We start from the raw sequence: 24282 nt of genomic DNA, 5'->3' as shown, positions 1-24282 counted from the left end.
CTAATACTGATATCATAACATTGTCGAAACTGGCTGGGTTACCATCAAGTTCGAATTTAAAAGCTCGAATGAAGGCTAGTGTGGAAGTGCTAGGTCTCTGAATCAAATTCATTAGGCTCCAGAGGTGTCCCATATGTATCCCACAACACCCCACAGTGCTCCACCCTGGGTGCTTCCATCTCTGCTGCTCTCCAGTGTGCAGGAGTGAGGTAACAGGAAGCCTACTTAGGGTCATGCTTGTATGAGAGGCTGAGAAGCTTCTGTCCTTGCTATCAGTGCTGTGAGCGCATCTACCCATTAAAAATAGCCCCAACACGGAGTTCATGGTTCTGTCTCTACCTCTGATAGCAGAGCACTTGTTTTTTTTCTGCACTGGTGCCAGCCCCTGCCCCGCCGTACCACGTGGCAGCAAGGCTGTTGGGGAGGTTGTGCTTATATGAGAGGCCCAGAAACTTCTTTGCTGCAGTTTACATTTGTGCAGAGCTCTCCCTCCCTCCCTCCCTCCCGCACAGGCGACATGCAGTCAGTGTCTTTTCTGCACCCAACCACACCACGAGGCTAGCCTCCAACCCAATAAAAGGATGTGCCAGCTGTTCAGTGCGGACCATGCTGTGCGTGGTAAGGGCTCCAAGGGCGGGGAAGATTTTTGGGTGCTGGCTGTCACCCAGGGGAAGTCTACCCCCCGTGGCTAAGATTTCTCGGGGGCTTGCAGCCGCTGGAGGAACCATCTCACCTGGCCTTCAAGCCACAGATCCCCCACAGTCCTCCAAATATATTTGGGGGGGCATGCTCCCACCAGGGGGACCACTTCAACTGGCCCTTGCATCATGGAACCCATGGCCCCGCCCAAAAAGATTTTCAGGGACCATGTCAACTGGCCCTTCATCCTCCAATCCATCCAACCCCCTGTCCAGCACCCTAGCAGTCAATCGGGGCTGCCCCCACCCCCAACCTGAGCACCACCATCTGCTGAAATTTGGTGAGCCCCACCCACCGTGTTGCACAACTCTGTGTAAATGTATTGGGAAGCTCAAAATCTTTTCTTCCTACCCATTTTTATCCTCTTTCTTCAAGCTTTAGCCCCCTTAACACAAGGAAGAGTGGGTGAAGGGCCAGTTGAGAAGACACAGGCACCTTGCTGCAGTTTAAGCCTATTGCAATCATCTGCTGTTTTTTGAAAAATCTTTGATAATTCAGTTACAGCTACAGTTATAAAAGCAGTTCAGCTATAGAAACAAGAGATTTCAGTTAATTTGGTGATCTTTGTTGATGCCCTACTTTTCCTTCCTTCCTCCTGGAAAAAATGGCCATTCGCTTTCCACGGGAGAGGAATGAGGACAATGCAATGTGGGAAGATGACATCACATAACTCGTGGGGCATTTTTTCCCATACTGCACCAGTAAAAATACCTAGAATGTGACAGGGATGAGGGAACTGTGGGATAGGTTTCCACAATGCACTGCTGCAACAGTCAATGTTTGGAGATTGAGTGTGGCAGCAATAAGTTAACTTTGTGGGAAGCCTGTGGGGAGGTGAGGGTACCCAAATTTGAATTTATAAAACCCAGAGTTACAAAATCAATTTTAATAAATTCAAATTTATCTTGTAGTGTAGATGTAGCCTTAGATGCAAGTGGCATCACTACTGTCTGAGCGCTACGTATTATTATTATTATTGAACTGGAACATTTGCTACTGGACCAATGCCTTGTGGACATTTAACATCCCAATTTTCCACGTCGGTATATTCTGTTCAAGACAGAGACTCATGCAATGTCTGTGGAATGAAAACAAATATGGGATATCATTACTTCATGAGACTGCAAGGACTTGATCTGCACTGCTACTGTTACAGGTTTCTCCTACAACCACAGAACTGCAAGCAACATCTAGAAAAGTGTACGCTCTGACAACTGGCTGTGGAGGTTTTGTAATGATATCAATCCACATGCTAGATTTGCTGCTCACAAGTTCATTGTTCACACTGCAGCAAACTAAAAAAGTAAAATAACGTGATTAAAAACAATTATTTAAAAACACAGTAAATATTCTTTGGGAGTTTCAAGGCTACAAAGGAAACACACCAGCCTAAATGACAACAGGAGTTTTACATGTCAGAAGAGGGAGTTCCCAGTAGAAAGATGCTCAAATACTTACTTTTCTTTCTAAAATATCATGTCACAGGATTACTATTCAAATTTCCGCAATGAATGGAATAATTTAATTTACATTATAGGTACATTGAAAGTAGTAAGCCAAGCTCCACCAAAAAAACTAAGGTTTATTTAACACAGCTGCAAAGAACCTTAGAGACATTATAATTACAGCTTCTGCATTTGAATTTCCACACCAAATAATTCAATACCACGCTACCTACAGCTTCAAGATTTTACATTCTGTGGGTACACAAATATTGACTGATACGACAGAACAAGAAAGAAAGAATTCATCAGAGAAAAGACAAGTCAAGGAAGAGAAAGGAAGTCTGGCATAGAAATTATGATATTAAAAATAAGTTAACCAAGCTGTAAGTAGTACAATTCAAAGCAAAGTATATTTCCACCAAAAAGTGACGAGCAACTACATTATGTAGACCTTGTCTTCATCAGCAGGGTACATTTTACAGCAGGCTGCAGCCACGCTCTAGTATGTAGCTACACGCAACAGTGAAAAGCTCTGGCTGGGAAGAGGTAGTAAGAAAAAGGCGTGGTTGTTCCCTGCTGGTAAAGCCCTTCCTGTGGTGGGAAGAGATTCCAGCAGCAAGAGGCTACATATGAAAAACAACAGTGTAGACAGCAGACACACTACACAAGCATGTAGAGAGCCTTATACTGTCAGGCTATGTCTGGGCTACAGGGCTTTGTTGACAAAACTCAGGGAGCGTGCAGCTTGCCAAGTGCATTCTCAACAGTAAGTCGACAAAACACAGTGCTTTTGTCAACAACTTTACCCTGCTCACCACAGGGAAGAACGCTGCTGTTGACAGAGATCTGTCAACAAAATGCCAGTCTGGATGTTCCGTGGCGCCTTCTGTCGACCTAAAAGGCCTCCAGGACACTGCTCAACCCTGTCTGCTGTGGTTCCTGGTGGCCACTTTGCCAGTAGAGTGGCCGGGCAGTCTGGCTGCTCTCTGTTGACAGAGCAAATCGCTCTTTCGATCTGCCCCTAAGTCTGGATGTGATCTGTTGACAGAAATTTTGTTGCAAGATATCTTCCGATACAAACTTCTCCCAAGAAACCCCTATAATCTAAACATAGCCTCAGATTTTTAGCTCTGCTCATTTAGAAGTTTGGATTCTTGAGGCACTCCTTATTTATAGCCAGGGTTGGAGGACAGGCAGTCTGTACTTTTCACGCCACTCTAAGTGTAGCCATAACCTCAGACAGCTACAGAACCTCAGAATACCTCGTTGTTCATTACAAAAAACCAAACTAATCTCTCCATATTAACTCTCCCTGTCAGTCAAGTGCTTAGTATATGTTTGGGGCTGCCTAGAGAACAAATAACCACCCACTACAAATAACCACAAAAAAGCCCAAGTAAGGTTATCCCAAGTACAAGCGAGTTAATATGTGCTTGAGGTATAAAACATAATTTGGATCATATTTTTCCCAAAAAGCATTGTAAGTTTCTTCTGATTGCTGCTAATCATTCAATTAAGTTTGACTGCTGTATCTTCTAAAAACATACAGAAAAACCCAAAGAACAAAAAAAACCCGATAGACTCTTGCACACAAAATATATATTTGCGTTAGTTATCGTAGTAAGATAATCTTACCCATGTACTGAGTTCTCCTAAGTAAATTGTTTTTGTTACTAACAGACTCTAAAACCTTATGGATCTCTTTCTGTGGAAAAACTCTACCATCTATCACCAAACTATTGAAGGAACAAAACTCACTGAAGTGCTCTGCATTTTCATTCATGTTGCCTAGGCCTTCTTTTCCCATGGTCTGTTCTCTTCCTGTATTTATGCTTCCAATTTTCATATTGTAGTCACCCATCAAAATCAAGATATCCTTCTTTGCTTTCTAGTTCAAAACACTTTGGAGTTTCTCATTAAAATCTGTTTTGCATTCCTCAGCTGCTTTGTTGGTTGGCAACACGGCCAAACGAACACTCAGAGATCAGCTACTCCAAGATAGGCCCAAAAAAGCCAAGAACAGAACACCACTGGTCATTACTTACAGCCCCCAACTCAAACCACTGCAATGCATTATTAAAGACCTATAGCGTATCTTTAATCAGGATGCCACACTCCAGAAGGCCCTGGGTGACAAGCCTGTTCTCTCCTACAGAAGCTTTCCAACCTTATGAGGATTCTCAGCAACAGCCAGTCCATACCACAGGAATAACAATCCTGGAACTTTTCCTTGCAACAAGGCCCATTGCCAACATATCTGTTCTAGAGATAGCATCACTGGACCTAACCAGGTTATTCACAGAATCACAGGCACATTCTCATGCTCCTCTACTAACATCACATATGCCATCATGTGCCAACAATGCCCAGATGCTTTGTATATTGGACAGACTTCAAACTCTATTAGACAAATAATTAATGGGCATAAAACAGACATAAAAACACTCCTGATTCACAAACTTGTCAGTCAGCACTTTAATGGAGTGGGCCATTCTGTTAATGACCTGAAAGTCTGTGTTTTACTGAAAAGGAATTTTCAGAGTGGTTTGGAAAAAGAGGCTGCTGAATACTCTTTTATATTCAAATTCAACACATTAACATGTGGTTTGAACTGGGATACAATTTTCTAGCTCATTACAGGGGCTCTTTTACGTACTTTATCTAATTCTTGACTTTCCCCACCCTCCTTTTGCCCCTCTGCTCTCTGATTTGCTCACCTTGATAATAATTGTTCTGACTTGTCAACCTTGATTACTATTTTTGGTTCTCTGTGCCTTACATATTGAGTCTGTTCTGGTATGGCTATGGTCTGAAGAAGTGGGTCTGTCCCACGAAAGCTCATCGCCTAATAAATTATTTTGTTAGTCTTTAAAGTGCTAGTGGACTGCTTTTTTGTTTTTATTGTACAATCAGTACCTTCTGCACCTGGGTGTAGAATCTGGCTTTGGTTCTACAGGATGATCCTGCTGTGCTCTCCATTAAAGCACCATATGCCTCTCTTTATCGCATCAAGCCCACACCTTCTGTGTGTGGTGTGCCCTCTTCTTCATGTCCTGAGTAGATGAGGGTTTCACCTGTTGCAAAGCGTAGATGCCCAGTTTGTGTCCATTCTGTCTCACACATGCCCAAAACTGCAGGCTTATACTGTTCATTGACTGCATCCTTCAGCATATTGTCAGGAGTGTGACAAGGGTGCCTATATTAATCACCTTTCCTGTTCTTGATCACTATGGATTAGATTTTGAGCAGGACAACAGGGCATTCAGTGGACACTTTTCAAATGGCTAGAGCACACTGATTTTGCTGACAATGTCACTCTCCTTTTACACCAACATGAAAGCATGGAAGAAAAGGTTGCAATACTAGACAAAACTGCCTCAGTGACTCAACTGAGTATTAACAAGGGAAAGACCAAGAGAATTAGGATCCACGAGTTCAACACCACCATCACAAGGGAAGAAGATGACCTGGAAGATGTAGAGCAGTTCACTTACTTGGGGAGTATTATGGGCAGAGATGGAAGAACAGACAAGGCCATCAATGCCATGATAGGGAAAGCAACAGCTGCATTCAAGACACTTTGTCAAATATGGAGTTTACAAATAATATCTAAAAAGACAAAACTGAGACCTGGTGTAGTAAAAGTCTTCAAATGACAAGACACAGGCACTCATAAACAGATGCCTGAGGTACATTATTTACATCAAATGGCAAGACTTTGTCACAAATTACGAGTTTTGGAACAGAGAAGGACAAGAACCACTTGATGTTCAAATCAAGAGAAGAAAGTAGGGTTGGCTGGGCCACACTCTGAGAAAACCATCATCCAGGATAGTCCATCAAGTTCTCACATGGAGCCCACCAGTAAAATGCAAAAGAGGAAGACCTTGGACAACATTGAGAATGTCTACAGAGATTGGAGGACAACAACTGGTGTACTCCTAGAGTCAGCTAGAAGATAACTTTTCTTGCGACAGAGTGAGGTGGAGGAGAATTGTAGATTACCTATGCTCTGTAGAGTACAAGTGTTTAAGTCAAAGTTAAGTCAAGACTCTAAAAGGAAAACTGCAGGGGGACAAGTGCTGTTTATTACTTTTTAATGCCTCAATCTAGCAACTGCCAACACACACGTACACCTCAGAATCCCATCATTTGCAACATAGCTCAGAGAAACATAGCAGTGTATCTGCACACTGCCAATTGCTAGTAGGAAAAAATTCTGCTTGCATGAAAGAATTTTTACATTTTAATGACAAATGTATTCTCCTAGAAAACTGTATGTCTTAAATCAACTTTCCAGTATATAAAAGTGAATTTGAAGACAGCTATGGATCTTTACAAGATGGAACATGACTTCAGAAAAAAAGAAAATGATCCCAAGAAACTTGGAAGAAGGAAATTCCACTGGCTCAAAGCTGACATAGAGTATTTTGTAAAATTTCTCAGGATAAACAGAATCAAAGCTGCTTTTTCCCCCACTATGAAAAAGGGTGAAAGCCAGCCATACATCAAAGTGGGCCACTGAAAGAAAAGGAAAAAAAAAGCAAGCAAGCAATCCTGCAACATTTAAAAGATTGCAACTATCAGCAACATCACCAAATTTATAGTTCAGCACATACACCACACATAATGATAGCAGCTAATGGAGAGAATAGCCAGGTGCTGAGGTTCTCTCATGGAAATGGGATTGCAACACATGTCCAATTATAAGACAAAAACCCTATGCTTACAGACTTAATGGGAGTTGCATAACACAAGGATGAGTAGGGTGCATTAATGTGCTGTATGGGTACTACTATGGAAAATCTCCAATTTAAAGCACATACGTACCTGACATGGAGCATCCATGGGGACACTATTCAAAGAACTCTAAAAAAATGTCCCTTATGGATAGCTTTTAGTTTGAAAACATAGAACAGCCTAGCCTGAGACCTAGAAATATTTTACATTACTAAGAGATTTTGACACTAAGAAATTTTATCATCTGGTGCACACAAATCAAGGAATTTCTTAAAGAAATTCTAAAAAAAACCAGCATGTTTAATTAGAGAAACGTGCCAATTTTCTTTCCTGCTATAGCTAATAGGGTAGTAGCACTTGTTGCTCTTACAAATCTCTGTATTCATCATGTTAAGTACAGAAATCAAATTGAGAAAGAGACAGCTAATGGGAACTATTCAATTAAGCACCAGTCACTATGAAAGAGCACTTTTTGAAATGGCAGCTTTAAGATAAGAGCAATGATGCTGATGTGAAGTCCTGCAAGCTAAAAGCAAATACTGATATATTTTTGAGAGCCCCGTCTCTGTGGCTGGATTTCTGAGTTTTTACACTTCCAAAGGAAGCATGAAAAAGAGTGAACAATAAGAACACAAAAGTAAACATATCAAAATAGTATTAATTTAAATAAAATAATCTGCAGAAAACTGCAGACAAAATTGATTTACACCAAGTAATTATCTGGAATTATAGAATAAGAAACTGAAAATACTCTTACCCTCCACGCAGCTCCTGAATGTATTTATAACACTATTAATGTAAAGAAGATGTATAGTAGCCACTGTAGCAGAAGAAGAAAATAATTGCTGCCAAAGGAAAATTATATACTGAGGCCCATTTAGAACTATACTATCTCCTTTCTAAAAAAACCCAGCATTAATGCACTGGCTCTGGAAGCACAGAGGGACCCATGGTCAATACTGAGCACTATGCTAGGAAGATACATCACACAGCGAATGATAAAAATGACGCTAAGATTACACTGGGAATAAATAAATAAATTTGGGAACAGTAAACATGTAATCTGCATTGCTATTCAGGAGTCAAACTTCAGAAGTAAGCTAACTGATGGCTATCAAGTGGGAGACAAAGCTTCATCGTGTTAATATAATTAATAAAATCTCTTGGCATTTTTTTTTTTGGCTAAAATGCATAGCACACACAACAACCACCGTTCTGGAAATTGTAAGGGCACAATACTTTTCAGCCTTTTCAAGGAAGGGGGTTTAGCCTTTAAAAAGGAAGATTTTTGAAAACTCTAAGAGATTTAGGAGTACAATCCCCAATGACTTTCACTAGGAGTTGTGCTCCTAAGTCTCTCAGGCTATAGGGTGACCAGACGCCCTGTTTCTAAAGGCACAATATTTAAGTCCTCCTGCAAGTGTCCTGACACTTTCTTAAAAATGGGCAAATAGCCAATATAGGACAATCCCCCCTCCCACACCACAGACACTCCCCATCAATACTGGTGGATCATGCAGTGGGCTGGATACCCACTGATGGTGAATGGGAGGGTCTATTATCTGACAATGAGGGTGTGTGTGCCTGCAGGGTGGCAGGGTGAAGGCACAACACACAAAGTCAGCCACTTCCCTTGCTGTTGCATTAGTGCAGCCCAGCCCTCACTGCATGCTGGCCGTCAAACAGCACAGCCTCACCCCCATCCCATTTCCAGCCAGCACTGGCAGTGCACTGCAGCGGCTGGTGAGTGCAGGCAAGCTCCAGGCAGAACCTGGTTACGTGTCGCCTATACTGCCCACCCATCAGCCCTTTACACGATTCCCCTCTCACTGTCTTCTCCCTGCTTGGCCCCTTTGCTTCTGTAGCAAGGCATACTAGTTTGATACTTCGGAGGGTGTTGAATTCAGGACAAACTCCCACAGCCCAAAACTGGGGATCCCTCACTTACAAGGTACTCCAAATGAGAACTTTTGTTTAACCATGCAGGCTTACAAAAAGTCATACAAGCAGTAACCTCATACACTCCAGTTCCCCTGTATCATCACCCATAGCACTCCTTATATAGATGAGTGGGTATGAAACCAATCTCATCTAAGACCAGGTTCTGCAGAGCCCAAAGGACCAGCTATATGCGTAGTAGTGTTATTTCCATCCACGTGCAGAGGAAATCTTGGGCACCGAGGCATGTGCGCATGTACGCCACCTGTAAAATATATGTTGCTGGGTGTGAGTGGCTGTGGGCTCTCTGCCAATCAGCTGTGTGGGACCTGACTCTCTCCTAGGTGGCTGCTCAAGTGCTCAGCTTACAGTGAACAGTGATCCCAAGGTCAATTTATAACTCAGATCATACCCAAAACTCACCCCACTGCCAATTCTTTAGTATTTAAAATTGAAAAGAAAGGAAAGGAAAAAAAAGAAAATTAGTTAAAGGGATCAAATACACACAAGAGTTGCAAAGTCCCTGGTTCCAGCTTGTAACAGCCATAGAATAAACCGCTGGCTTAAGTCAAGTCTCTGGAGTACATCCATAGCTTGGATGGGTCATTCAGTACTTTGTTTAAAACTTCAGTGTGTAGGAAAATACTTCCAGAAGTAAAAAGCAGAACTGATGACAAAATGGAGGGATTTCCAGAGCCTTTTACATCTTCTCCCATGTGGCGAGAATCCCAAGGTTCTTTCTGGGGAAAAGTACAATGATATTTGGGGTCACATGGGTAAGTCACCTGTCCATGCATGACTCAGTTCTTTGCTGGTGGACAACACTATCCCCATCTAGTCTGCACGTTCCCAGGAAGGCTCAGCAGATGTGGATTGGCATCTCCCAAGGTCCTAGGGATGTTAATTAACCAGTAAGCATGTTGGTAATTGGCCCTGGCTGGTGAATGCCGGCAGCATCGGGTTGGCGGGCCAGGCAATAGGTCCTGAGTTAAAAACGTTAACTAGTTACCATCCCTACAAGGTTCATCGTGAGTCACTCACTCCTCAATGGGCCATCCATCTTGAGGAGTTTTCATAATATTCAGGCCAAATGCTTCACTGGTCTACTGAGAATCAAAAATAGTGATATACAACTACCTAACACATATTCATAACTTCAAATACAAAACATGATATATGCATACAAATAGCATAATCATAACCAGCAGATCATAAGTTTTTCATCGACACCTCACCTGGCACACTTTGTCCAAGATTTGTTGCACTATAACAATGGTTGCAACAGTGAGCTATATTGTTATATTTTAATTAGACAACATTACAACTCCCCCTAACCCCGCTGTTCCTTCATATTCTCCCTGGTAGGACACATCCTGATCCCAGCACTACATGTAGAAATAGCCCCTGCTTAGAGGCGGAAGCAAGAGAGGTGGTATTTTGGCTAGTGTCTGCTATAGACCACCAGATCAGGTAGATGAGGTAGACAAGTATTTCTTCAGCCAAGAGAAGCTTCCAAATCACAGGTCCTCGTTGTCAAGGGGAGATTTTAAATGCCCAGACATTTGTTGGGAGACCAATACAGAAGCAGACAGTTAATCCAGAAAGTTTCTGGAGAATGTTGGGGGTAACTTCCTGGTACAAGCGCTGAAGGAACTGACCACAGGCTGAGTGCAGCTTGACCTGCTGCTCACAAACAGGGAAGAAATAGCAGGAGAAATAGAAGTGGGTGGTGACCTGGGCTGCAGTGATCATGAGATGGTAGATTTCAAGATACTAACAAAAAGAAGAAAGGTGAGCAGTAGAATACAGACCCTTGATTTCAGTAGAGCAGACTTTGAATCCCTCAGAAAACTGATGGGCAGGATCCCCTGGGAAGCAAATATGAAGGGGAGAGATGTTGACGAGAACCAGCAGGATTTTAAAGAAGTCTTACTGAAGGCACTGGAACAAACCATCCCGATGTGCAGCAAGAAAAGCAAATATGGTTGGCAACCTGCTTGGCTTACAAGGGAAAACCTTGGTGAGCTTAAAAACAAAAAGGGTGCATGTAAGAAGTGGAAACTTGGACAGATGACTAGGGAGGAATACAAACGCATTGCTGGAGAATGCCAGGGAGTAATCAGGAAAGTGAACGCACAACTGGAACTGTAGTTAGCAAGGAATGGGAAGGGAAACCAGAAGGGTTTCTACAGGCATGTTAACTATAAGAGGGTGATCAAGGAGAGTGTGGAGCCATTCCTGGATGAGGGAGGTAACCTGGTGATAGATGATGTGGGAAAGGCTGAAATACTCAATGCTTTTCTTTTGCCTGAGTGTTTATGGACAAGATCAGCTCCCAGACTACAGCACTAGGCAACGCAGCATGGGAAGGAGGTGGTTATTCCTCAGTGGGGACAGAACGGGTTAAGAGCTATTTAGAAAAGCTCGACACACACAAACCCATGGGTCTCGATTTGATGCATCCAAAGGTACTGCAGATGTCACTGCAGAGCCTTTGGCTGTTATCTTTGAAAACTTGGAGATTGGAAGAGGTCCCAGATGACTGGAGAAAGGCAAATGTTAGTGCCCATCTTTAAAAAAGGAAAGAAGGACAACTGAGGGAATTACAGACTGGTCAGTCTTACCTCAGTCCCTGGAAAAATCATGGAGCAGATCCACAAGGAATCCATTTTTGAAGCACTTGGAAGAGGGGAAAGTGATTAAGAGTAGTCAACACAGATTCAGCCAGGGCAAGTCATACCCTGACCAATCTGATTAACTTCTATGATGAGGTAACTAGCTCTGTGGATATGGGAAAGTCAGTGGATGTGATATACCTTGACTTTTGCAAAACTGTTGATACAGTCTCCTCCAACATTTTTGCCCATAAGTTAAGGAAGTATGGATTGGACACATGAACTGTAAGATGGATAGAAAGCTGCCTATACAGTCGGGTCCAATGGGTGGTGATCAATGGCTCAATGGCACTTGGGTTCAAGTGGAGTGCCCCAAGGATCTGTTTTAGGACTGGTATTGTTCAACATCTTTATTAATGACCTGGATGAGGGGATAGATTGCACTCTCAGGAAATTTGCAGCTGACATTAACCTAGGGGGATAGTTATATACATTGGAGGCTAGGGAAAGGATCCAGAGTCACCTAGATAAATTGGAGGATTGGGTCAAAAGAAATCTGATGAGGTTCAACAAGGTCTTCGGATGGAAGAATCCAAAGCATTACTACAGGATGGGTACCAACTGGTTAAGTAGCAGTGCAGCAGAAAAAGACCTGGGGATTACAGTGGATGAGAGGCTTTGGATGAGTCAACAGTGTGCCTTTGTAGCCAAGAAAGCTAAAGGCATATTTGGGTGCATTAGGAGAAGTATGTCCAGCAGATCTAGGCTTCGTCTATATTATGAGATACAAATAAATTCAATTTTATCGATTTTCTAATACTGGAATTACAAGTTCGATTTTGACCATCCTAACTTCCACCTTGCTTCCCACAAAGTCGACTCATTGCTGCCACACACAAACTGGCTAACTTCGACTGTTGCAGTAGGGCATTGTGGGAAGCTATCCCACAGTTCCCTCATCCCCATAGCATGCTACATATGCTCGCTGGTCTTGATGTCATCTTTTCCCATTGCATTTTCATCATTGCCCCCCTGATTCCTGAAAATATGTCAATCCCTGGAAATAATGCAGAGACGCTCAAAGTTATAAGAAAGAATTTTTGGCTTCCCCATACATTACATTGCCAACTTGGGTGCAGCAACTGTATTCTCAACTGGCCATCCACATGTTTTGCATGAATGTGATCCCAGAAAATAAGGCAGAGGCCAGAATGTTTTTTAAATTGAGAAGAATGCAGGAAGAAAGAATTTTTGGTTTTCCTGTTCATTAATGTTGTTATTGGAAAGGGTATTTGGATTTTCAGTGTACTGTAAGGCTTTCATGCAGCACTATGTTCTCAACTGGCCACCCACTGAGAATCCCACCTCCCATCACTGCTGAAATATGATCCCTGAAAATAATGCAGGGGCTTGGAATGTTTCTTAAATGGGGAAGTGTGTAGGAAGAAAGAATTTTTGGTTTCTCCACACACTGTATCGGTGAGGGGAAGAGTCTTAATGCCGAGTCCTGGACTGTTTTTTAAAGTTAGAAGAAAGAGGATAGAAATGTGCAGGAAAAAAAAAATTTTTGGTTCCCCTCTCCCCCACGCGGTGTCAGCAAGCCCAGGTGGGCTGGGGACAGGAGGCGGGAGGTCAGTGGATGACCAGTTGAGCTGTTCCTTCCCTGGTGGCAGCAAGCCCCTGAGCCACTGGGGGGGAACTTTTCCCTGGCGACAGTGAAGCCTGGTATGGGTGGGGGGAGGTCAGTGGGTGGGGGGCCAGTTGAGGTGGTCCTTCCCCATGGCAGCAAAGCCCCCCGGTATCTTAACCACCAGGGGAGACTTCCCCACGGTGACAGCAAAGCCCAGAATATCTTTCCTGCACTCAGTGCCCTAAACATGTGACTGGCAGCACGGTCAGCACCGAATGGCAGGCACATCTTTTTATTGTGTTAGGTTGGGGGCAACCGCATGATGTGGCTGAGCACAGGGAAGCCCCAGACTGTTTGGTGCCTGTCAGGGAGGGAAAGGGTTTTGAACACAAAGTTTCTTGGTGTGTTACGCAAGCAAGCCCCCCAGCACAGCGTTGTTGACATGTGGTATGGCAGGTCAGAGGTTGGCCCCAGGCAGCGCAGAAAATAGCAGAGGCTGTTTGAATGGGTAGATGCATGCACACTGCTAACAGAAGAGAAAAAAAGAAGCCATTTCTCAGGCTCTCATGCTCATATGAGCCCACAGCTAAAGGTTCGCTGCTTGGAAATTCACGCTGTTACTCTTACTGGAGAGGAGTGGCCAAAGCGGAGCACTGAGGGGCATTATGGGTTACATACAGGACACCACTGGAGGCTAATTAATTCACTTGTAAGATGTGGCGCTTCCACGCTTGCCTTTAACCGAACCTCTGAATTCGAGCTTGATGCTATACATGTCAGGTAACTGCAATTTTGTAATCTTGAAATTACTTCACCGAAAATCGAGCTAATGGTCTTATAGTGCAGACAGTCATGTGGTAAAATCAAGCTAACTGATTTAAATTTGTTTTTACCTTGTAGTGTAGACACAGCCCTATAGAAGTTATTATTCCCCTCTATTCAGCACTGGTGAGACCTCATCTGGAGTATTGTGTCCAGTTCTGGGCTCCCCAGTACATAAAGGATGTGGATGCATTGGAGCGGGTTCAGAGGACGGCATCAAAATTGTTTAGGCAGCTGGAGCACATGAGAAGAGTCTGATGGATCTGAACTTATTTAGTTTGCAGAAGAGAAGATTGAGGGGCGATTTGATAGCAGCCTTCAATTTCCTGCAGGGGGGAGCTCTAAAGAGGATGGAAATAGGCTGTTCTCAGTAATGACTGATGGCAAAATAAGGAGCAATGGTCAAGCTACAGAGAAGGAAGTGTGAGTTGAATATGAGGAAAAACTATTTCACCAGGGGAGTGGTGAAGTACTGAAATGTGTTACCAAGAGAAGTGGTGGAATCTCCATCCCTAGATATTTTTAAGTTCTGGCTTGACAAGGTCCTGGCTGGGGTGGTTTAGATATGGTTGATCCAGCTTTAGGCAGGGGGTTGGACTCGATGACCTCCTGAGGTCCCTTCCAGCCCAGCCCTAGGATTCTGTGATTCTACTAATCTGGTTGGAGTGCTCATCTCACCCAGAAACTAACCAGCAGGTTCCTTCCCTCCCTCACTGTCCCTGGTTGAGCTGGTGCTCCAAGAAAGCCCAAAACTCTGGCCAGGTGCCAAGTCCTGTGAGTACCAAACCCATGTACCCCTCAGCTAAGTGCTTGGGGGGGGGAAGGGAGTGATTTCCAGCCCATTTGCACCCTGAGCCTGCAGGCTCCACAGCAACCTGCACAGCAGGGGTTTAGCAACCTCTTCACTCCACCTCCACCCTGAGTCCTGCCCCCAAGGAACGTGGCCCTGTTCTGTCCCTCAGACGCCCTCTCCTGCTGAGCCAACTCTCTGGCTGTGTTCGCTGAAGGCCCCAGAGTCAGGTTTCTGAGGCTCTGTGCACCCTGCAGCCTTGCAGCTTAGCTAGCCCCTTACTGCACAAAACGTAGCCAGAGGACAAGGAGACACTTCGGTTAATCAGTGGCCAGCAGCAGCCTGGAGATGTTAGCTGCCTCTCAACACTGCAAGGCAGGAAGTGATAAGCTGCTTCCATCCCTCACACTCAGTGCTGAATGGCTGCTGCTGGCCATATTCTGGGGTGAGCTCTAGCAGAAATGTTGGCACGCATGTAACCCTGCATACTTCCCCCATGAGCTGCCTCAGGAAGACATGACACCTTGTGCCAGAAGAGGCAGGTTTTCCAAAGGCCCCGGCCAGGCATTGAGGACACAATGGGCCAGGCCAGAAAGATCAGAGAGAGAGAGAGAGAGAGAGCGCGAGCGCGAGGGAGAGCACTCCCCGTGTGAACTCTGAAGCCTTAAAGATTAGAAGGTAAATAAAAAGTATCCAACTACACAGTATTTCTTTTTAACAGGGGTTCAGTCAACTTCATGTTAATTTGAATGTTTGTACCTGATAGTTCTGATGGATTGCTATTGAGCCCACTGGAATTTTATCTGGTATACCTTATTCAGCACTGGGAAACATGGTCATGCTCCTTGATAATTGTCCCATTAGCTACTCTTGGGTAGTCACAGGCTAGTTTCAATTGCTTTTTTTTTTTTTAAAGTAAAATTGGTTTGTATTGTTGGGCTCTTCTTCCTGTTTACTGGATTCACCTGAGGTCCCTGTAAAAGGGGATTTGGCTGGTGCCTTGAGAGGGTGCAGATGAGATACTGAACAAACAAAATAACCAAGGAGCTGCACCAGAAGCAGCCACCAAGGTAAGATCTGAGTAGTGGGTCGATCTCGGTAGGGCAAGCAAAATACACAAGTGACATTGTGTTGGCAGGAGACTGAAATTCCACATGTGAGACACAACTGTGACCAAGAGCTGCATATGTTAAAATGCTGAGACTTCTATACTGGAATCTCAAGGATGGGTATTTCCAGAATGCTTCTGTCTGGGCTGGCCTAAGGGGTGGACACCAAAAAGCTGTGTTCCACTAGGGAACCCTGGGAAAAGACTGTACATCAGCACCTCTGAAAAACAAGCTCCTAACTTAAAATGACAAGATGGAACATTTTTGCTTCTAAGTCCATCTTTGGGCACAGATTAATTCCGTAACTGCTCATCTCGTTAGCAACAGTGGGTGCATCAGCCAGTTAGAGGTCTAATTTTCCATCTACAATAAACTTATTGTCACTGGATGTGCACTTGTGGATACAGAATAATGAAATTTGGGCACTGAATCGTAGATCTTCTCCCTGGCCTGTGTCTCCAGCCTCACTTACAACTAACCCTTTTCTTCTTCCGGCAGGAAGCAAGGAAAATTTTTTGTCTCTGGTCAATGTGTCTTTCAGGGAAGATGGAGATCTCCCTTTCCTTGTCCCTGGCCTGTGCCAGTTTTCCAATCCTATTGCTACTCAGGGATAGCTGCCTTCGCACATTGACTTCCATGGGAGTGGTAGGAAGCTAGTACTTTTGGAAATCAGGCCCCTTTCCTTTAGGATCTAAAATGTGGGCTTAGGGTTTAATGTTTAAGGCGTGGAAGTCTGGACAGCTCCATAGTTATTTGCCTTCTTCTGAGTTAAGTGGCCTGTTCAATGGGAAAATGCCTCAAAAATAATCTTCCTTCTCATCCTAAGACTATTGGTGCAACATCTGCTGTAACCTGATGTATTTCCACAAAGATATTAGTACGAGTAATGGTTCTAATTCTGAAATCTTATTGAAGAGAAAGCTCTACCCTCAGAAATGACTTGACTGACATTTAAGCTTCATGTGTCTGTACAGTCTTAGCATTACAGCTTCCCTGTAAATTTCTTTGCTATGGAGATTGGTACTTATTTGAGAACAACAACTCTGAGGGTAAGCACTCTACCTTGAAAATGAATAAAATATAAACATTACAGCAAAGAAAGACCTCGCAAGGTCAACTGTAGAGCAAGGGCAAACCCAAAAGCTACACACAGAGGCATCAAGCTGCAGCGTATGTGGTTCACAGGCAGGACTCTAAGGAAACTCTGAAAACATTGGGTCAAAGGAGAAAAGGGAAGAAGTATTACAGCATCAGACAGGTCATGGTCTTAGCAGCTCAGCAGCAAGAAATATGTGAGGATTGCTGCGAGTATAAGAAAAAGCCAACCGCTCTGCCAGCCTCTCAAATACAGTCTCAAACCTGTCATTGTCTTGTGACTGATTTCTAAAGAAGGAGGCAGAAAGTGCTTAGCAACCACAAGCTTCAAACACAGCCGTGAAGGGTCAAGAAATACAGTATAAAATAATCATCTAAATGTAAGGAGTAAATTCACACCCCTCAATCAAGAATGGTTCAAATAAATGCACAATTCAGTCTCAACTGCTCAGCCTTAGGTTATCTGGAAGTTGAGGTTAAACAATGGTAAAGCTCTTTCATACAGTTATGCGCAATGCATTTCTATTCCTCTTACACAAAAGTGTTTTTCTAAAGACTTAAGAAAATTTAGAAAATAATAGGACGGGAAAATTATCAGGGTTGCACTGCAGAATTTAGGAATAAAACCTTCTCATATAAACTTTTCATACTTATTTCAAAGCACTTTAAAAAGAAAAGCAAATATAATCTCAATTTTACACATGGGGAAACTAAGGCACAGCATGATACAGAGATGTGCCCAAGGCCACATGACAAGTGAGTGGCAGAAATGAAAGCAACATAAGAAAATAAGAACAGCCATGCTGGGTCAGACCAAAGGTCCTTCTAGCCTTTCTTCAGGTAGTGACCAATGCCAGATGCCCCAGAGAGAGTGAACATAACAGGCAGTCACCAAGTGATGCCTCTCCTGTCATCAACTTCCAGCCTCTGACAAACAGGAGGCTAGAAACACCATTCCTACCCATCCCAGCCAATAGCCATTGATGGACATAATCTCCATGCATGTATCTAGTTCTTTTTTGACCCCTGTGAAAGTGCTGGTGTTCACAACATCCTCTGGCAAGGAGTTCTAAATAAAACCCAGGTTCATCTGATTCTCAATCCAGCGCCCCGATTACACCACCTTCCTGTTTACCAGGCATATTGTGCACCAGACACAGACAGTTTCAAAATATATGCAGCCTGATTTTGCAAGAGAGATAAATACCCAACCACTTGCATTGCCTTCTATGTTCAATTTTAATTTGCCCTAAGGTGCTTTGGAACTTGACTGCAAAGGCACTGTGAGGGACTGCACTTCTGAAAGTCTTGGCCATCCTCTCCATCCTCGAAACACACACATTGCTTCTTCAGTGCATATACCATCCAGCTGTTACGGTGATCTCTTGATCCAATGGATGGCCTCATCATACCCCATTATGAATCCCTTCCACCAGTGCATCAGATAAAGCTCATTATATATTTCAAGGCTATGTCCGCTCCTAATTATCCACTGATATCAAGTTTAGTGATACCCTCAGGCAATCTGCTCCATCCAGCAGGGCTGACAGCCACCACAGGCCCCGAGACAAGGCTTGGGGTCTTGGATAGAAGGGGCGGTGCTGGAGCAACCAGTCCTCAATGTAACTAGGAGCGTGGCACATGCCCCTGCCCTCTAAGCCCTCAGAGCCACACAGAGTGCCATGCATGGTGTTCTGGCAACAATTTAAAGGGGCCTGGGGCACAGGCTGCTGCCGCAGTAGCAGTGGTAGCAGCTGGGAGTCCCAGGCCCCTTTAACTGCTGGGCCCCAGATCAACTGCCTTCTCACCCTCCCATCTGCAGGCCTGGTTCCATCAATATTCCTTCTCATTTCCAGTCATTTCTCAGAGTTCTGTGACTTCTGCCATGCAGCTATCTATGCAGGTCCTTTAAGCTATTCTGCAAGCGCTTCTGCCATTCCCAGAATAAAATTTACATCTTCCATCGTTCTTAGTGTGAAACTAGTTGACCTACATAAACATTCTTCTCTCCCTCAACTTCTTGAATGTCTGGAAAATACATTAGATTGACAAGGCAGAGGTGCTAGGAGCTCTTCTTCAGGTCTGGGAAAAGGACTCAGACTGTCACAGCTAAACACAAGGTGGAACAGATTCGTTTAGCCTAAGCAGTCAACACGAAGTCTTGATGAACTTGCCTCTTCCATCTACAGAAATTGTTCCCTAAAAAATAGAGCCTCACCCACCACCTCTCCCTCTAATATTTTGCAACCAACATGTCTACAATACTGCAAATGGAAAATATATGGGGGGGTGCCACCATGCAGATAAATATAAATACATTAATATAATAGTCACTTAGATACACACCAGATATTGCTACTCATGACTGACATTAGATGAAGACGCATAGGTAATTTAATTATACCCTTTCTGCTAAATAAAAAGGTAAAATGATTTTAATTACAAAATACCACTAAAGTGATTATTACATGTTGTTCCTGGCTGTTGTAAATTGCAGTTAATAATTTTGAGACTAGTCCTTTTAAAATAATCCACTTTTTCTTTATGAAAACTGGAAACATTTATATACTGGCAAAACAGATCAGAAATCAGAGTGGAAAAATAAAAAAAAACAAATATACACATCAAATCTAAAATAGCTTACATATATGACCAAAATGTTGGTATCTAAGAAGTGTGTGTACCTTTGTGTACACATATACACTTACAAACCTATGCTTACACTTTATTTGCATATACCTCATGCCACCATTTTGAGCCCATGCCTCATTTATGCCTATGAATATTTTGTTATGTGAAAGGAGGGCATATGTGCTATACCACATACAAAGTTAAGTGAGGATAAGATAGAGCTTTTGTGAAGCATATCATACAAATGGTCTCATCAACCATATTACTTTCATATTACTAAACTGCCTCACATACAGTATTTCAATGACTTGATTAAGAGCCAGATTTGGCATGTGTGAACGCACACACATACAAAAATGAAGATAAAATGGATTCTTTTGTCAAAGATGTATTTGAGATTAACAGCAAGCTAGCAGGCTGAATGTGTTACATTGCACTGAGGCAATTACTGTAGCAGGTAAAGCAAGTGATAAAGATTTATTTAGTACAAGGCTGATATTCATTAATCTCTTTAAACCCCATGTTAAGGTTGTTTAAAGCACTGTAGATCTTCTCTAGGAAGGTCTGTTGAATCTCTGACAGAAAAGGCAGACCTGCATAAATGCAGTGCAAGTCTCCATGGACTATGACATTTCTATACCTCCACAGGGAGGCCAGTATTTTAGATTAGTTTGGTTAGCACTGCAGATGCAGCATGCTGATTTACTAAACTCTGATGCAAGTACCAAAAATAATTAGCTTATCAAAGATCACTTTCTTTCTCTTCTTTCATTAGTGTGCTAAATATGGAATTGTCACAAGGAAATTACTTATTTCACTGGTGTTCAGGCACTAACTACAGACCTCACAAACCTGTACATTTCTAGTAAGACCTGTTTTTTTTCCCAGGGCTGATTTTAAAAAGAAAACATTTTATACACTTGCAGAAAGGTCACTCAATTACACCTCTCCTTCAACACATCTCAGTATATAAGTACCAGTAAGCATTACTAAAAATTAAACACCTTGGTGTTCCAATACCATAGTAATAGGCACAGTAGAAATAACTTGATTTAGCGCATAATCTTTTCTGAACTAAATTTTATATGTCACAGATTAAACTTCTTCAATGGATAACCTGAACACTAAAATATAATGCTTTTACAACATTTGTTTTATAAAAAAACTAATTCTTATTGGGGAGAAATACTCCCTTTGAAACAAGGCAATTTCTTTAGTTTAAGAGAGATCTGCACCTCAATACACAGGAAAGAATGAGGAGTGGCTCAACAGTTTTAGTCAAGGTTCCCAGACATTGCTGGTTGATAGGTATGTAACATTGGAAAGACACACACCACTCCCCCTCAATTTTTTGTCTTCAGAAAGCATATTAAAATGATTTATTTCTAGTTTACAGTTCATAGTGAATGCAAGTCAACCTTTCCTTACCTTGCCAATGACAGGGATATCAACAGAACCCCAGGTATCAGCTCCCCAGTGAACCATGCCTGAGGCAAAATCAGCTGTAATAATTCCAGCCACTGGAAATAAAAAAAAAGTGTTAACAGTAGAAGCTAATCTATACACTGAAGTTATATCAACCACTTACCCTATGCAGCAGATATTTAGGAAAAAAACAACTGATTTCCAAATGCAAAAATTACTTTTTATGGTACCACACACAATTAGCAAAAATTTGTTTAATCAATTTCAATGAAGACAGATGTAAAGTATACATTAAAAACATATTAAAAAGCTGCTTCTGGAATCATGAAGAATCAGCAAATCAATTTTACATATAAAAATGCCGCAAGTCAGCAGGTGTCAAGTTCATTTTAATAGTAATCCATTAATCAGGTTTCAAAGGTTTCTCTCTGGTAGGTGTACTGAAGCCAACCTAGTACAAAATAATGGGGTTAGCCAACTATTTCTTCAATATTTTTTCAACCATATTCTTCCTTATCTCTCTTCCCCATTCTCTGCATGGCCTGTACAGTTTCATATCTTCATTGAAATGCCTTCCAGAAATGCTTTTATTCCAGCTACATAAGATGGTTCCATTGTGCTGAAAGCCTTTTTCCAAAAGAGCAAAATTCTCCAGAGACTGAGGTTTCCAGATCTGAATGCTTAATTTCATATTCTAGCTCAACAAGAGAGAGGATTAAAAATACTAGATCAGAGTTTAGTGTGAGCATACTACAAGAACTACTTATGCTGAACTATTTCCTCATTTTCAAATGCCAGTTCAATATTAACATTTAGCAAAAATGCTGAAGATTTGTATTAATATTTCATAAGCTTTATATGAAGCATATTGGAAACTCAGTCTACTGTACATGAACTCTATTTTAGTTATTCAAATAAAATGGGAAGGAAAGGATTTTCAAATGGGCTAATTATCTAACTCCAAGAGTTAGTAGTTAATTCAAAAAAATTACAGTGCCAGTTACTTGTCTTCCTATCAATTATTTGCATTGTCCATCTCAGCTACCATGCAAACAAATTCTCCTTCACAGTAAATATATTCTTCATGCAAACCATCTTTGTCCTGAATTTTAAAAAAAAAAAAAAAAAAAAGGAAGTCAGTATGAAATTCTGTCACAGTAACAACTAGATTTAGTAACCACGCTTAACGTGTATTCATAGATTCCAAAGCCTGGAGGGACCATGGTGATAATCTAGACTGCCCTCCCTAAAATAATTCCTAGAGATGATCTGTTGGAAAAAATCTAGTCTCAGTTTTAAAAGTGTTAGTGATAGCAAATCGACACTGATGCTTGGTACATCATTCCAATAGTGAATTTAATTTTTAAAAAGGCATGCTTTATTTCCATTCTGAATTTATGTAGCTTCAACTTCCAGCACTGCATCATGTTATAACTTTCTGTGCTAAACCAAACAACCCATTTTAAATATTTGTTCTCCATGACAATATGTACATAGTTTAATCAAGTCACCTCTAAGCCATCAGCTTGTTAAACTGAGTTCCATGAGTCTAACATTATGAAGAATGTTAGCATTCCAACTAAAGGATTGTCTTAAAATCAGCCACGCCTATGCATTTGTTTCATCAAGCCTATTTTTATGGCCAAATCCCAAAGTCAGATGGATTTTCACAGGAGTTTACTTGAGCATTGGGTGCATAAAAACACAGTGAGGACTTCAATCTTTTGCCTTCTAATAGGGTTCTCTATACAATGTTTCTCCTTCCCTTTGGAGGCATTCAACTTGTCAAATTTTTCAAATTTAGGAAACTTCAGTGGGAGCAGGATTATACACTTAATTCAGTCTTTCTGTAACATACAAATTGTGCATAATTCACAAAAACACCTCTGTAAAACCAAATGTGAGTTATATTTTACAGATTGTAAACCATTGGTATAAATGGATACCATTGGTAAATTCTTGTCTTCTATCAAGTAAGTGGTGCCCATGTGAGGTACAGAAATTATTATTCACAGCTTTGCCTCCTTGTCCATTCAGGCAAACTCCCCAGCTAATTACTGCAAAGTCTGTATAATATAGATTACTCTGCCTTGACTTCCAAATTTCAGTCACTGAGTCCAAGCTATACAACTGATTAGATAGTTTTGTGGGAATCTGTATCACTGTGGACATGCCCTCAAAAATACAATGTACAGAACATGTATTAAAATTTTACAGCTAGCATTTTAATGCTCAGGGTTTTCTGTTGCTGCTTGCATGCTACGGTGCTCTGCAGCAAAGTATAAAAGGAGCAAACCTATCATGAAACCTGGCATAAGGTGTGACAAGTTGTGCCTGTGTTTTAGGGAGCAACCTGTTTTGTGTTTCCCAACCCTGAATTCTAAGAAATAAAGTAGTGTTGCATGTCAAGTTTCTTTAAAGAATATTTTGTCCAACTTCTGTGCTGGCAAGCTGTGACACCTACTAGAAAACCCTCAGGATGGTCCAAAAGCAATTTTGCAATACAAGTTAAACATTTGAAAGTTTCCAAATGTTTTTTTACATTTCTCTCCACCCCATTGTGGCTGCCACTCCTTTGCACAAATGGGTTTGAGTGACAATAGCCTCTGCTCCAAAAAAAAACTGTTTTTCTTTTAGTTAGCTCATGGCAACCATATTTGGAAGCCCTCCTCCTGCTAAGGAATCATTCATTTGACACGCAGGTGTGTGTGCACGCACGCACGCGCACACACAAACAGATAAGCTAAGAGTCTGGCACAACCTTCCTGAGATTAAGGGAAAAAGCAGATCCAGAGTCAGAGCCTACTTCCCCTTTTCAGCCAGTTTATCCCATTTAATGAGGCAAACAAGACAGCACTCTTCTGCCACCCATGACACACAAGTCCAGGGACAAGACTGAAGTAGATAAGTGAGACAGAGATGAAAAGGGGTCCTTAATAAGTGAGATTTCACGTGAAGAAGAGAAAAAGCCACCTGGATTTTTTCCAAGTTGAGGCACAGAAACTTGGGCTGCACAGTCTCCCCTTAGATACTGCTTTCTCCTCTTCCTTTTGCCTCAGGGGTGGGGGAGCTAAGAGGTTTGTCCAGCCCTAGGACAAGTATCTGATTAGCAGTGGAAGTGCCCTTTTCAGCCCTCCCTCAGATGAACCAGGGACCCTCTGAGAAGAGGGCACAGAGCACCATGTTCATACAATGCCCACAACAAAGTGCTGGAGAGTAGAGATGCTTTCAGTTCCTGGCCGGCTTCTTTTTCCTTACCAGCTGAAGAATGAAGCAGGCCAAAAAGGCTCAAGATGCCACCTCAGCATGCTGCATCTGCTTCTTCTTCAGCACAGGCAAAGAT

The 24282-nt window shown here is 42.2% G+C and overlaps 1 protein-coding gene across 1 annotated transcript in view; it reads right to left on the bottom strand.

Moving 5' to 3' along the window:
- LOC142020884 (plasmanylethanolamine desaturase 1-like) overlaps positions 1–24282 on the bottom strand; it is a 61058-nt gene that overhangs the window by 16871 nt on the left and 19905 nt on the right. The window contains exon 3 of the mRNA XM_075009127.1: positions 20943–21034. Within this exon, the coding sequence (XP_074865228.1) occupies positions 20943–21034 (92 nt within the window). The remainder of the gene's footprint in view (positions 1–20942; positions 21035–24282) is intronic.

The sequence above is a fragment of the Carettochelys insculpta genome, chromosome 14, assembly GCF_033958435.1.
Source record: "Carettochelys insculpta isolate YL-2023 chromosome 14, ASM3395843v1, whole genome shotgun sequence".
Taxonomy (NCBI): Eukaryota; Metazoa; Chordata; order Testudines; family Carettochelyidae; genus Carettochelys; species Carettochelys insculpta.
The sequence above is the reverse complement of the archived record's forward strand: the minus strand, read 5'-3'. Positions and strand labels throughout refer to the sequence as shown.